General features: G+C 42.8%; 1 protein-coding gene across 1 annotated transcript in view; it reads right to left on the reverse strand.

Annotated features, from left to right (window-relative positions):
- Positions 1-13,948, reverse strand: part of Ankrd22 (ankyrin repeat domain 22) — a 28,339-nt gene extending 14,391 nt beyond the window's left edge. Inside the window, exons 1-2 of the mRNA XM_006984016.3 lie at positions 13,669-13,948; positions 56-247 (exon numbers count right to left, since the gene is read on the reverse strand). Coding sequence (XP_006984078.1) covers positions 56-247; positions 13,669-13,689 — 213 coding nt within the window. The 5' untranslated portion in view covers positions 13,690-13,948. The remainder of the gene's footprint in view (positions 1-55; positions 248-13,668) is intronic.
- Positions 13,949-14,954: the final 1,006 nt, after the last annotated feature.

Raw genomic sequence — 14,954 nt, forward strand, 5'->3', positions numbered from 1 at the left:
TACATAATGAAAACTATACCATTCTCATTAGACCGTCATCACCCAGCAAACTCACCAAGTTTTTGAGGTTGACATCAGCATTTCTCCTTAAGAGGAAGGAGACGATTCTCAAGTGTCCTCGCCTGCAGGCGCAGATGAGGGGAGTATCTCCATTGAAGCCATCTTGAACATTCACATAATGGTTGTCCTCTTTTACCCACCGCCACACTTGCCCCAAGTCATTCTGGTAGGCTGCCTGGCAGATGGGCTGAGTCAAGAAGAGCAGAACTGTTCTTAAAATACGGACATGAACTTCTGGGAAAAAAATCCCTACTCTATAAGTCTACAATACGTGCATGAAGATCTGCTTACATTTTCCAAAAATTACTTGCCACGTGGAATAGACAAAAGGTAAATGGATGAATGAGTAAATAAATGGGTGAAATACTATGGATCTCATTCATTGAGGAAGTTTTTACTGCAAATTAAGAAGAGATTTTCAGAAAAAGCAAAATCTGCCTAGAGCAGAATTGTACATTAGGAAAGGAAAGAGTTCAGGGCAGCGGCAGATGATTTTAAAAAAAAAAAATCACACGTGACTTTCTCTGGAGCCAGTAAAGAAACTTGCCTCCAAGCCTGATGACCTGAGTTCTAACCTAGGAACCCACAAGGAAGAAGCAAAGGACTGACTTCTGTAAGTAGTCCTGTGACCTATACACCTGCACTGTAGCATAGCATGCACACACACACACACACACACACACACACACACACGCACACGCACACGCACACGCACACGCACACACACACGCACACAAATAAGCAAATATAAAAACCAAATGATGGACTCCAGACTCTTCTGCCTTTGGATGCAGATGACCAGTGTCTCTCCAGGGGACTTCAAGGCCCTGGTCTCATCCGGGGCTCTATCACTGATTCCCTCCTTTTTGCTTTTGTTTGCTGGTGTCAAATTCCTTGAACTTCATTGGCACTGGCATCCAGGCTCTGCAGCCTACAAGTTACCATTGTGGGATTTTTTTTCAGCCTCTGATTGTGTAAACTAATCTAATAAAAATCCCCTTAAAAATTATGGATGCATTCTATTGGTTCTTTGCTTCTGGAGTACTATGTCTGCTCTGGAGAGCCTGGGAGCAGGTGACTTTAAAGGTATATTCTCTTGTTCAATTTTTAAATCATTTTACAACAGTTTACCTTCTTGTTTCTCTTTAAATTATTATAAATTTCATAATTCTGGACCATATTCCAAATAGGACATCAGCCAACTGATGATTATTGGCAGTTGTTCCTAATTCCCCAAAGTTCCCACAACTCCCCATTACACCACACCTAGCCCATTTCAACCATCCATGTTGCCTGCCTGGCTCCTACTCCCAAGATCAAATCCCTTTTCTTAGATTCTTTAAAATCTTTACTGAATAAAACTAAAAAATAGGAAGACCAGAAGACAGATAATTATATTAAGAGTTACTAGGTGCTTTCTCAGGGAATATTACTTAATTTCAGTCTGATCTTCCCTTTGGTCTCTCTTATGCATCCTGTAACCTGAACATACTTTCTATTTTTGAAAAGTAAAGTGATAGAGGCCAGGGGAAGCTCAGTGTTAGAGCTGATGCTGAATGTATGCAAAGCCCTGGGTTCACTTTCTAGCGTGTGTGTGTGTGTGTGTGTGTGTGTGTGTGTGTGTGTGTGTGTGTACAAAAATAAACAAGTGTGTACCTCACTGTGATGGTTTGAATGAGAATGCTCCCCCACCCCGCCCCATAGGTTCATATATTTGTATGCTTAGTCCCCAGTTGGTGAATGGTTTAGAAGGATTAGGAGGTGTGGCCTTCTTTTGGGAGTTGTAGGGATGTGACAGCCAGCCCTAACCTGATGGCACTGTGTTATTGGCTGCTCTATCCCAGTTAATTAGTGACACTCCCTCCAGAGTACTCAGACCTGAATAATAATTTATGCATAACTCCTCTGTGATGGCTAAAGAAATGTAATATGGTACCAGGCATCTCTAAGGGTCCTGAAACACCTGTAAGGGCCTCATGACCTGTGGGTGAGATAAGATAGGATAATGGTGTTCCTGCTGTGAAGTATTTAACCTATTTATCCAGTGGGACTGGGACGAAGTGGTCTTTTAATTACTATACAAACGAGACACAAATGAGAGGAGCAAATAGATTTTCTTGCTCAGCTGTGGATTTCATGGGTAATTGTAATGTTTACCTTTGATATCCACCTTTATAAACTGTTGGGATTCCTGGCCACTCCCCCAGCTGCATGACCACTCATGTGCAGTTCAGTAGCCAAGTAAGGGGCCTTATGTCTTAAATAATCTGAGTGCTGTGTGATCACGCAATCTGGGCATGCGTGGTGTAGCTCTGTAAGCCTATATGCACATGTGCAGGGGAATCCCTAAGAAGTGGGACACAGACACCATCCCCCTCCTCTTCTCCTGCTCCTGTTCCTTCCCACATCCTCTTTCTCTGCAAGGGTCTCCTGGTCACACTCTCTTCTGTCCCTCCATCCTCCTAATAAAACTCTGCTCTGATAATGGGTTTTGGCATGCCTCGTGACTTCTTACAGAGTAAAAGCGCCTCATTAAAACCAACATAAACTCCTCCTTTAGCCCCCTTAGGTATGGCATGTTTGGCTCTAAGGCTGTCATCCTTCTGCTAGCAGTAAGAATAAATTGATTTAATATAAATTTGAATTGAGTCTTAGTCTTTCTCAGTGGATTCAAACTTTCCGCAGTGTGGCCTTGTTGGAGGAGGTGTTTCTCTAGCAATGGCTTTGAGTTCTTCTCTGTGCCTGCTGCCTACATATCATGATGTAGCTCTCAGCTACTACCCCAGAGCTGTGATGATAATGGACTGACCCTCTGAAATGGTAAGCAAGCCCCTAATTAAATGCTATTTTTATGAGTTGTCACAGTCATGGTGTCTCTCCACAGCAATAAAACAGTGACTAAGATAGCTCACTATTCTGTGTGGTCCAGAGGATTATCTACACTAGCCATAGTTTGGTTTCAAATGAGCCAGTTTACTAAGCAAGTAGTGAACAAAAGGAAAAGAACAAATATGCAAGCAGCGGGTAGAAGCAGAGTATAGATAGCAAAAGATTAAGTCAGAGTGAACATCTGAGACCACTGAAGTGGATGGATTGAAAGAACAAGCCATCAAATCGAAGGCTTGCAAATGTCTAGCAGAAATCGAGTGGGGAGGCTGAAGCAGTCAGCTGAGGTTCTCAGCTGAGCTCTCTCTCCATTAGTGAGGCTCCCATGCTGAACTTCCGGTTTCTGCTTGTTGCCCATGTGGCCAAAGGCATTTTACACCATGGGGACAAACAACTGTAACTTCTGATGGAAATCATTTACCTTCCAGTTGTCCTCAAGGACATGATCTTTTATCCTTGACCTATTTTGCTGTTCCTTCAGTTAACAACAAGCTAGGCAAACTGTCCCTGGACAGGGGGTCTTGGAGAACACTTAGAGACAAACATGCTTGAAATGTGGGAGGGGCAACCCCACTTCCGGGACCAGCTCCTCAATGAGCTTAAACAGCACAGGTTGTTTTTCAGAATAATGTACATCACACTCCCTAAATTGAAGCCCACAAGTAATTTCAAGCATGAGCTAACAACTGAAAAGATTCCTTGCTGTTTTCCAGTAGGGGGCAGCTCCGTGTCAGAAAAGCGCACAGCAGGGGACGAGAATCCCACCAGAGAAGTGGTAGTGGCCTGTCAGTATCTACAAGTGCTCTACAGCATGGAAGGGTGGCTACAGTTTGAAACAATTTATTATATATTTTATAAGCAAACAGAAAAGAGGGGTTCAGAGGTTTCCAACATGAAGAAATGATAAATGTTTAAAGAGATGGCATAGACACTCTGATTTTGTCAATGTACATTGCACAAGAGTCCAATTATTCCACTGTACTTCTTAAATGTGGTTTATATTAGATAAAAGATTAAAATTAGAAAAAAATCTGATAAAGTAGAAAGTAGAAGAAGACGGTATCCATTTGGGCAGAAAGAAAAGCTGTTTTGCATTATTGAAGGTCATGGAACCTAGAGGCACTTTAGATTAGAGTAGTCCCACTTGGAAAATTACCTCGAAAACGGCAGTTTCCCTGTATGCCCAGCACCAACTCTCTGTCACCTTTGGGGCTCATTCCCCTGTTCAGATCCTCACTGCTCTCTACCTGTAACTATGTTATCTCTATCTCATCCATGCAGTCTCCAGCTCACGCTCCCAACCCAGTAGCTGCTCATCACATCCCTGCTGAAGACCCTCCTCCACGGCCAATCAAGATGCTATCCTTAAGTAGACACAGCTGTTTCTCAATTCTCATAAATCCTGTCTCTCTAACTACTTTTCCTACCGATCCCTTAGCTTCACCCTTGGTCCAAGTTAATCAATCCTGTTCGCTATGGTTTAAATGTATCCTTCAATTTTCTGTATCAGAAATATGTTCCCCAGTGTGGTAGTCTGAATGCAATTGGCCCCCATAATCTCATAGGGAGTGGCACTATTAGCAGGTGTGGTTTTGTTGGGGTGGATTTGTACTTGTTGGAGGAAGTATGTCACTGTGGAGCAGGCTTTAAGAGTTCCTATACTCAGGATACCACTGAGTGTCTCTGTTGACTTCCTGTTGCCTGCAAGATGTAGGACTCTCAGCTATTTCTCCAGCACCACATCTGCCTGCATGCAGCCATGCTCTCCACCATGATGATAATGGATTGAATCTCTGAAATTGTAAGCAAGCCACCCCAATTAAATGTTTTTCCATTACATGTGTTGCTGTGGTCATGGTGTCTCTTCACAGCAATAAAAACCCTGAGACACCCAGTATGGTGATGCTGAGTGGTGGGCACAAATATCAGGTTTTTGGGATTGAGATGACATGACTCTCATGTCAATAACAACGAATGTATTGCTTATTTTGGCAGTGGGTTTTTTATATTTTAAAAGGCTAAGTCTGCTTCTGGTCTGTTCTCTTGCCCACCTTCTCTTTACCTTTCTGCCATGGAACAATGGAACCCTCACCAAGTATGGACCCTCAGCCTTATACTTCTTTCTTTTTTTTTTTTAGTGGTGAACCAATACATTGTAAATTACTGATCTGTAATTGTTGTATCACCTAAAAACAGACCATCAGTGTTACTGGCAGTCATCTCCCCAACTAGTCCGCTAGCAACATGAGCACAATTATTGTTGTCTGTACTTTCTCATTGCATTCTAGCACCTAGCACAGGGTGTGACACCTCATGGGCATTCAACATCTACTTTGTGAGTAAATAAATGAATGAGTGAATTCTAAAATGAACTAACATTTATGGAGTACCTCAGCTATTCCCAGAGTCCTCAAAACCACCCTATAAGGTAAGTAATATTTTTTATACACGCTACACACAGGTGAAACTAGGGGAGATTGTTTCCTTATCCCAAGTCACAGAGCTCATAAAGTGATAGAGACCTGAGCCAAACTGTAGAGCATTGCTGTCATTCATTCTGCCTCTAGATACTTCCGCCTTAAGTGTTTCTCTAGCTGCAGGACTTGCTGCCAACAGTAAGCTACGGTTTATACCCTCAGGATTCTGATCAGTTTTCTCGTGCCACTGACCTGCTAGTGCAAGTGCAAATGTTTTTCCCAAACTGACCTAGAATTAGCAATATCTGAGGTAGAAAGAAATGCTGGGTATGGAGACAGCTGCCTGTAATCCTAGGACTCAGGATACAGAAGCAGGAGGAGCAAGAGCTTGAAGCCAGACTAGATTCCATAATAAATCTGAGGTCAGCCTAGCTATACAAAGAGACCCTGTTAAAAACAAAAACAACAAAACCTGTGGAGATACAACCTAACAGCAAAACAGGAAAGTTTCAAGAAAAAGGAAAGCTTTAGAACAATTTAGATGTGATCATCATTATGCAATCATCAGTTTCATACAACAGGGCAGGAACCCTCTTTGAACAACTAGAACCAGGGAGAGGAAGTTACAGTAACTTTAGCAGGGAAAACAGTTAGTAAAAGCTAGTGAGTATGTAGCACACAGAGTCCAGCCAGAATTCTGCACATTTTGGTGAGCAATGGTGCTTTCCAGTGATTACAAATGCAAGCTTTGGATGTGAAAGTCCTGTGTTCTAATCTTCACTCTCCCCCTTAGCAGAGGTGTTATTTGGACAGTTCACCTGGACACTTTAAATACTAGTGCACAGTTTCCTGCATCCACTAACTGTTCCTTCTGCATAATGCTATAAAAAGAATCAAACCTGACTGTGTGGACGAAGCATTTTCTTTGGGGCTGACTCATCTGAAACCCTCAATTAGTGCTAGAAACTTTTCTAATTATTGAAGCATAAGGATCCAATTAAGATGAGCAGGAGTGGTTATGAAATAGGAGATGATTGCTGAAAGAGAGTGCAGAAATAACAGGACAGGGCAAAAAAAATGCATTAGCATGATGACCCAGAAGGAAAATTCTGGCTCCAAGGCCAAAGCGATGGAGAAAGGACACATAAACTCAGTAGAGAGAACTGTAGCTCGGCTGAAATATTTTTGCAAGAAAAACCTGAAGTTTGGTCACCATACTTTATTTTAATAGGCATTTGTCAGAAGGATATAGATTGGTAAACATAGCCAGGCAAAGGAATAACATTGATGTTTACCATGATGAATGGGTTAATGACATAGGAGACTGGGTGGAGACGACGGTAGGAGAGACTCCCGAAACACGGGGCGGGGGAATTAGTGCAACCCTAATGACTAGTGTCATCAAATGTGTGATCACAGTCATAAACGACAGCTGGCTGAGCAGGTGTGGCAGTGTCCTCAGCAAATCTATGGCTGGGGAAGGCTGGAGTGAAGGAGCCCAGAGTGGAAGATGGGAAACCTGCCCGTGAGCTGGGAAAAGGCTGGTTTACCACCTCACGCATAAATTAGCAATGTGGAGAAGGGTGGACGGGAAAGACGGAAGCCAGCAGAGGGGGTGAGAGCAAAGTTAGACCTGTGCTCTAGAAGCAAGAGTGGCGAGAGCAAGGCGCACATGCTAGGAAACCATGAAGCCAGATCTAAACTACGGGGAAATCCGCTCTGTGCATCTCTTTGAGATGTACCAAAATTAATATTGCCCATAAGTACTAAGAGGCTAGGAGTGAGACAGATTCCCTGGTAGGCAGAAAGGTGGGTAGAACCCAGGTGGCTAAGTAATAAACGCGGCAAATTTCCAAGATGGCTGACTTCCTCCTCACCCTCCAGATCTGAGGCAAAACCCTGACAGTTTGTCTCCCACCAACAGACCCCTTGCTACGGCCTGGCTCAACAAGTTCAAGCCAGATCAGGATTTATTACACAACAGTCGTGGGCCAGTCAACCATCCTCAGAGACTTCAGAAAACCCAGCTGTTGAGAAGGGACTGGATTCTTGGCTTCCCAAGCGCCTCCCTCCTCCCTCCCCATTCCCTCCCTGTGAGTCCTCCTCTCCATCACCAACAACAACAACAACCCCCTGCTCTGCAAAGGGTCTTTTTCTCTGCTGCGCTTGCATGTATCCTCTCCCCAGTACGTGTCTTTCTTCAGCAGACTGCTGCTGTTTGTGGTGTTTGAGATGGCTCACCCGCCACCTGTTGCACTCAGGATTGCTTCCTGCCTTTTAATTCTTTAACCAGCAGAGAAAATGCTCCCCATCAAGACCTCTAGACTGCGCCAGTACCACACCTTGCCTTTCTTGGGGCAAAGTGCAAAATTCTGGCCAGAATATTTGTCATTGTCTGTGTGCTTCAGGGGTTCTTCAGTTTGCATAATGGAATAAAGCAGACACAAAGGGCATGGATCCTTATATGGTGTAGGTAAGCTTTTTTTCCTCTGACAACACTTAGGCTAGTCTAAGACAATGGCATTCTTAAAATAAAAAGAAGAAGAAGAAGAAAATCCTATTGGAAAGTTTAAAGTGGAAGCTGGCTCAGAAAGTATCCCTGGACACAAACCGTTTTGTATTTAATGTAGAGAAGAGTTAAGTGAAGAAAAATTAAGTGCTCTCTGTGTAAATTTCGAAGTACAACGGGGCTTCGGTTATGCTGGTTTTAGGAAAACTGTGGGTCATTATTTTATATATCCTCATTTGGGGAATGAACACTCTCTGAAGAACTGGGTGAATTACAGTGGCATGTCCCTGGGATCCCATGCAAGCTTTGGTCCACTTCCCTACCCAGTGACAGCCTGTTCCTTCAGCTCAATGCCCTGCAAAATTTCCCAGGTGACACGTGCTTACACAGAACTAAAAGCATTCCCTGTGACAGATATTGATGCCCCTGACTTGGGCATGTGTGCTTAACTGAAAGTGTCTAAACCTGTAAGCTGTCCTTGGTATGTCTTTAGTACGCTGCTTTAAATACTCATGGCATCTTTCTTTTTGAAGATTTATACATTATCTTCAATTTGCTAGTCATAAGGGTTTTTTTTTTTCCTGTTAAAATGGTTTCTGACCCTGGTGTGGTGCTAATCCCAGCACCGCAGAGGCAGAGGCAAGAGTATCTCTGGGAGTTCGAGGACAGCCTGGTCTCCAAAGTGAGTTCCAGGACAGCTAGGGCTGTTACACAGAGAAAAACAAACAAAAAGAAAGAAAAAAATGTTTTTTGATGATGGAGCTGGAGAGAAGAGCTCAGATGCCTTGTAAGCACAAAAACTTGAATTCCATCATCAAAACCCACATCAAAAAAAATAAATAAATAAAAAAAAAAAAAAAAAAAAAAAAAAAGCTAAGTATGATGCTACTCACTTGTTGGCCCAGTGCTGGGGAGGTGAGGTAGCCAGATCTCTGGGTCCCACTGGCCATCCAGCAAAACCTAAACAGCCAGGACCTGGCCAGTAAAAGCCTATCTCTAAAGATAGTGAACAGCTCCTGAGGAACAACACCCAAGGCTGTACTCTGGCCTTCCCATGCACATGCATCATATAACACACACACACACACACACACACACACACACACACACACACACGTACTTGCACATACATGCATACACATACATACACACGTACACACACAAATATGATAAGAGATATTACTGATGAACTTTGTCCAAGAAAGAAAATTTGAGTAGTCATACTAAGACAGATTGGGTGCCAAGATAGAGGCCAAAAAGGAAAAGGAAGACTTCTTGTAGATTTTAAGGTCACTGAGGATAACTTCAGAGAACAGAAGAAATGTGAAATTGTGTTTTGAGAATTTGGAAGTAGATTTGGAGTAACAGAGACAAAACGACACAAAAGTAGAGAAACCATAAGCAAAAGAGTTCAAGAACTGATCATATATATATTTTGTAGCTAGAGTTTTTTCTCTTTAGGTCCCACCAAGCCCCAGCAGTCCGACGGCCCACTTATAAAATAAACACACAGAGGCTTATATTATTTAAACTGTTTGGCCTAATGGCTCAGGCTCCTTGCTAACTATTTTTATATCTTAAATTAACCAATTTCTATTAATGTATAAGTTGCCACATGGCTTGTGGCTTACCGGTATCTTTACATGTTGCTTGTCATGGCAGCGGCTGGTGGCGTCTCTCTGCCTCAGCCTTCCATTTCCCAGAATTATCTTCTCTGCTTGTCCTGCCTATACTTCCTCCCTGGCTACTGGCCAATCAGCATTTTATCTACACAGAGTGATATCCACAGCATATATACACATATATATATATGTGTGTGTGTGTGTGTGTGTGTATGTGTGTGTATATATATATATATATATATATATATATATATATATATATATATACATATAAAACCCTGGCAACAGTGAGCTCAGAAGGGGCATAAACAGTGGCTATATGAGAATATGATGATGCTTGGCCAAAGCCACAAGTTATTGAAGACACAAAAGAAGACAGAAGATACACCGATAGGTTGAGAAAGAGGAGAAATACTTACAGTGTGCTTATGTTATGGTGCTCTGCACAGCTAAAAAACTACGTATAGAATTAATTGAACCTAAGCTGTTTTTTCTCTTAAACTCATCCACTACTCCTCTCTTTACTCAGAACGTTCCAGCTATTCTGGAATATTCTATATTTTTAACTGATGTCAGGTCTTTGCTCTTCTTGGGACCTGTAAGGCTATCTGGCAGTTTCAGCAACACAGTTCAGCCACAAGAAGGATGCTTGACCACTGCACCTAAGGGACCATTTCCTAGCCCACTTCCAGTGGTATTACCTTACTTTATTTTTTTGAATTATACTTTTCATTATAGTAAGTAGGCATTTTCCCCTGCTTCCAGGAGAGTAAAGTAGCCAAGATATTTGTTTGTTTGTTTTTGTTTTGTTTTAATTTTGTAATTAATTTAATTTTACATATCAGCCACAGATTCCTGTGTCCTCCCTCTTCCTGGCCCCCCTCACCTTCCCCCCAATCCACCCCCCATTCCCACCTCCTCCAAGGCAAGTTCTCCCCTGGGGATTCAGCTCAGCCTGGTGGATTCAGTCGAGGCAGGTCCAGTCCCCTCCTCCCTTCACCCAGGCTGAGCAAAGTGTCCCACCATAGGCCCCAGGTTCCAAAAAGCCAGCTCATGCATTAAGGACAGGTCCTGGTCCTACTGCCTGGGGCCCTCCTAAATAGTTCAAGCTAATCGACTATCTCACTTATCCAGAGGGCCTGATCCAGTTCAATGGGGACTCCCCTCAGCTATTGGTTCATAGTTTATGTGTTTCCACTAGTTTGGCTATTTGTCCCTGTGCTTTTTCCAATCATGGTCTCAACATCTCTTGCTCATACAATCCCTCCTCTCTCTCGATGATTGGACTCCCGGGGCTCCACCTAGGGCCTGGCCATGGATCTCTGCATCCCCTTCCACCAGTCACTGGATGAGAGTTCTATCACGACAGTTAGGGTGTTCGGCCATCCAAACACCAGAGTAGGTCAGTTCGGGCTTTCTCTGGACCATTGCCAGTAGTCTATTGTGGGGGTATCTTTGTGGATTTCTGGGGACCTCTCTAGTACTTTGCTTCTTCCTATTCCCATGGGGTCTTCATTTATCATGGTCTCTCTTTTCTTGTTTGTTTTGTTTTTAATTTTCAGAGTCTCTGGGTGAGCCAGTCGCTGAGAACACTGCCCTCTGTGAACTCGCGTCTGCCATGAGGCCATCCCTGCTGCTTCCAGGTTACCCGCTCATTATCCTTCTGCCTTTCAGACTGTGCTGTCCTCTCCTCAGGCTCATTTCCCAGGAAGCCCTTTAGGTTCCCTACCACACAACAAATGCCCAGAACCACAAGCTGCTCCCAGGCCCAATGGAGATGGTTGAGTCTCCCTAACTAGACTGTTGCTTTCCTAAAATTAGACTTCTGTAGGGGTGCGTGCCTAGAACATGGGTGAAAATCCCTTCTTAACTAACACACAGACCCACCTGACCTGGCTGAGAAGTAAGGGTCAGGAGAAGAGGTTCAGGTTTAGAAATTAATATAATATGTGAGAATTAGGTCAGTGTTTGAACTTTGTGATTCTAAACTCTCATTAAGTATTGTAGTATCTTAAAGCACGGCTTGGGTCCCATTTCAGAATATTTGGCCATCTGGTGAAAGCATTGTGACTGCCTCAAAGATCTCTAGGAGATGCCGATGCGCAGAAGGGCTGGGGAACCCTGTAAGGTGACCAGAACAACACTTTCGTAATGAAAGTGAGCAGTAACAGCATCACAGCTTGGGAACTCACACTAGCTGGGGACTATTCAGCTGAGTTACATCCCCCAGCCCGGGTAGCAAATGCAGATTTCTCCCCTGACATCAAAGGGAGATTCTACATATTGAGAAACCATTTGCCAAAAGCAAAAACACCATATTTCTGCAGTGACTAAGATTTCCCCGGTGACTCATGAGCTTCAGATTGCCAATCCTGAAGCAGACGACCAAGAAAAATAACAGGGAAGGGCCTAGAACCTGCCTGCCCTTGCAATACAGCCACAGTACTTGTTTCAACCATACTCCACACTGAGCTCCGTATTGTTGCCTATGAGATTCATTAGTGGTATTTGTATATGGGTATACTTTAGATTTCATAAAAAATGTCATATTAATATATGTTATTTCCCAGTCCTATTCCTTTTGCAGAGAACTAAATAAATCTTTTAAAAAAATTTTCCAACAGAAAAGTAAAAAGAAAACTCCAATTTATTATTTTGTCCTTGAGATAGCTGAAAAATTGAACAATTGTGTCACTTTGGGGACTATTCTCATTTCTACTTGGAAGGAGTTAAACATGCCTGGCCTAGCCTGTACTTGCCTTGACTCAACTGCTTGACAGATCAACACCAAACTGACAATTACACTGCTTGGGTCTCTGATAGACACTTAAAAACCACAGGCTACTCACAGCACTGTTTGAGGGACCATCTACATATACATGGAATTGGAGGGCCAAAATGCATGATCTTTACCTGCATTTGAATGAAATTGGGGTTATCTCCATGCAAATAAGGGTCTAATTAACACCCTCCTTGAGACAGAGTTCTGTCTTTCAGGACGGTAGTGAACTACTCACACCCACCAGAGTTGTCTGGTATTCCACTCTTTGAAACTAGTTTTCTGAATCCTACATGAGCTGAATCATAACTCTGGAGTGGCTGTCCTAGAAACTTGACTATAAACAAATTTTTCTTGCTGACACTTAGATAATTTACCAGAGTGGAATCTTAGTACATTGTATGTTTTGGATCCTCCTCCTATATGTGTGACCTCTTCATGAGATCAAAATCACTGAGCAAGACCATCCCAGAATGGTGAGATGACAAACTGTGCATTTAGTCAAGAAACACACACACCTACACACACACACACACACACACCCTCAAACACCCATGCTCACACAGTCACGTTCATGCTCACACATGCACATTTGAAGTAGGTACCAAACAACTACCTTTCACACTCGAAGATCAGAATCAAAGAAGTTCTCCTGAGCTTAGAGAATGGAATGCAGATTAGCAAGCTAATTGTGTCAGAGAGGGAGTAAGTCATGAATAATAATAATAATAATAATAATAATAATAGTAATAACATCACTGTATCTCTGCTACTCTTGTTCAAACATCACCCTTTGAAACATTACAAATGTATTTGATTCTGGTAAGTGACTTTCAATGTGGGAAAATGTCATGTCTATCAGCTATGAAAAGGAATTAATCAAAATACCAAAGCCGTACTGCCTGTCACCTCTTGTGTATGTGATAATCTGTATTAATAATTACCAGAGGTGAACTACCTTTCACATAACAAGCTTAAAGGAGTTACGTTGTTCATGGGTTCCATAGAAAAGCCTGCCAATTTTTGTACCTTTAGAAAATCCAGTTAGGTACAGCTTTCTCTTGCTCTCCCTCCAGTGATAACTAAGACACAATATAGCTGCAACTCCATTTTTCAAGGTTTGGATGACCTCTGCAATTAGGATGTCAGAAAATATATATCCCATCATGCTCAACTTAGGTCTAGCTAACACCTTAGTATTTCAAGCTAACTTGTGCTGAAATATTAAAAAATACTGAACATCCCAGCACAAAGGCACTTCCTGACTTAATACTCACAAGGAAAATTAAAAGGAATTGAAAAGAAGACATAATGACAAGACTAGAAAATTATATGTGAAAAATAGGAGCAATTTTTTAGCCCCTCTGGATTCCTATGTTCAGAAATATGACATACCTCAGAATATAGGATTCCCATGCCGGTCCTTCCTGGGTTTGCTCCCCCTCTACTGTGCAGTAGTGAATCTTCTGGAGGCGTTTTTTAATTAACATTAAATTTCTTCCCGGAAAGAAATGTCCCTTGAAGTCCAAGTCCAAGGCGGTGGCGAGTCCTCTCTTTCCACACCTGGGAGTGCTTTCCCAGCAGTCTGACAGCAACACACCTTGTAGAGAGACTGGCTGAGGGAGCCAAGGCATTGGCTTACCAGCTAATGATCCCAGAGCTGTATCATTGTTACAGCCGGGGGAACCGGTTTCTGAGTCATGTGCACTCTGCCAGTGGAGGCGTCCAATGAAGAAGGAAGCAAAGGTGGGGTGCTGGGTGGAGGAACTTCTCAGACTAGCAGGAAAAGTTCAAAATAGGACGCTGTGTTTAGGAAATTTCTTAATTGAAATCCTAGCATTCGGTGGCCATTATAGTTAGCATACTCATTAGTGAGAGTCATGGGGTCTAGTTGGACAAATAATCCTCAAAATACTCAAAACTAATTGCTAGCAAGTAATACCTTTTCCCAGCCATGTAAAGAGTCCTATCTATCAGCTAATAAATTAAACTTAACCTATTAATGTTTAATTTCAATTGACATGTGCTAATTACATACATTTACATGCAGTACCGTGTGATAATAAGAGTAATTAGCGTTTCCACATGTTTCAGTATAATTCCTGTGCATTGAGAACCTTCAAAGTCCTCTCTCCTACTTCTTTCTAAGAATAAAATGCACAGTAAGTCACTCTGAGGTGCTGTGGAACACTAAGCCTGACTCCCTCTCAAACTCTATTATGATACCTGCTACTCAGCCTCCTCCATCTCCACCAACACCTTCCTGGACTCCAGTGGTCACTGTCCTACTCTCTTACTATGGCGCTGTGGAGACCAGCCAGCACCCTGCTCTAAGTTCTTCTGTGTTGGGTAAAACTGCCTTGCCCAAGAGAGACTTCATTTTCCAGGCAACATTTGACTCCACTGTGAGAACAGTGAATGACTGTTCACCTTGCCGGACACATAAGAAACACCGTTTGTCCAGCACCACCTGAGAGGTGCAGCCTGACTGCTAAGTAGTTGATTCCTGAAAGGAGGAAGGATGTAGTCCTATACAGTGGTCATTGTGAACTGGGACTGCACAAGCCCATGGGCATACTGAGACCACGAAGATGAGACTGAGGACTTAGCAGATGCTCCAAACTGAGGAATGGAAGCATTCCTGTCACCTGGACTGATGGTGATGCCTCCCAGATCATTCA

Source organism: Peromyscus maniculatus, chromosome 1 (genome assembly GCF_049852395.1).
Source record: "Peromyscus maniculatus bairdii isolate BWxNUB_F1_BW_parent chromosome 1, HU_Pman_BW_mat_3.1, whole genome shotgun sequence".
NCBI classification, from domain to species: domain Eukaryota; kingdom Metazoa; phylum Chordata; class Mammalia; order Rodentia; family Cricetidae; genus Peromyscus; species Peromyscus maniculatus.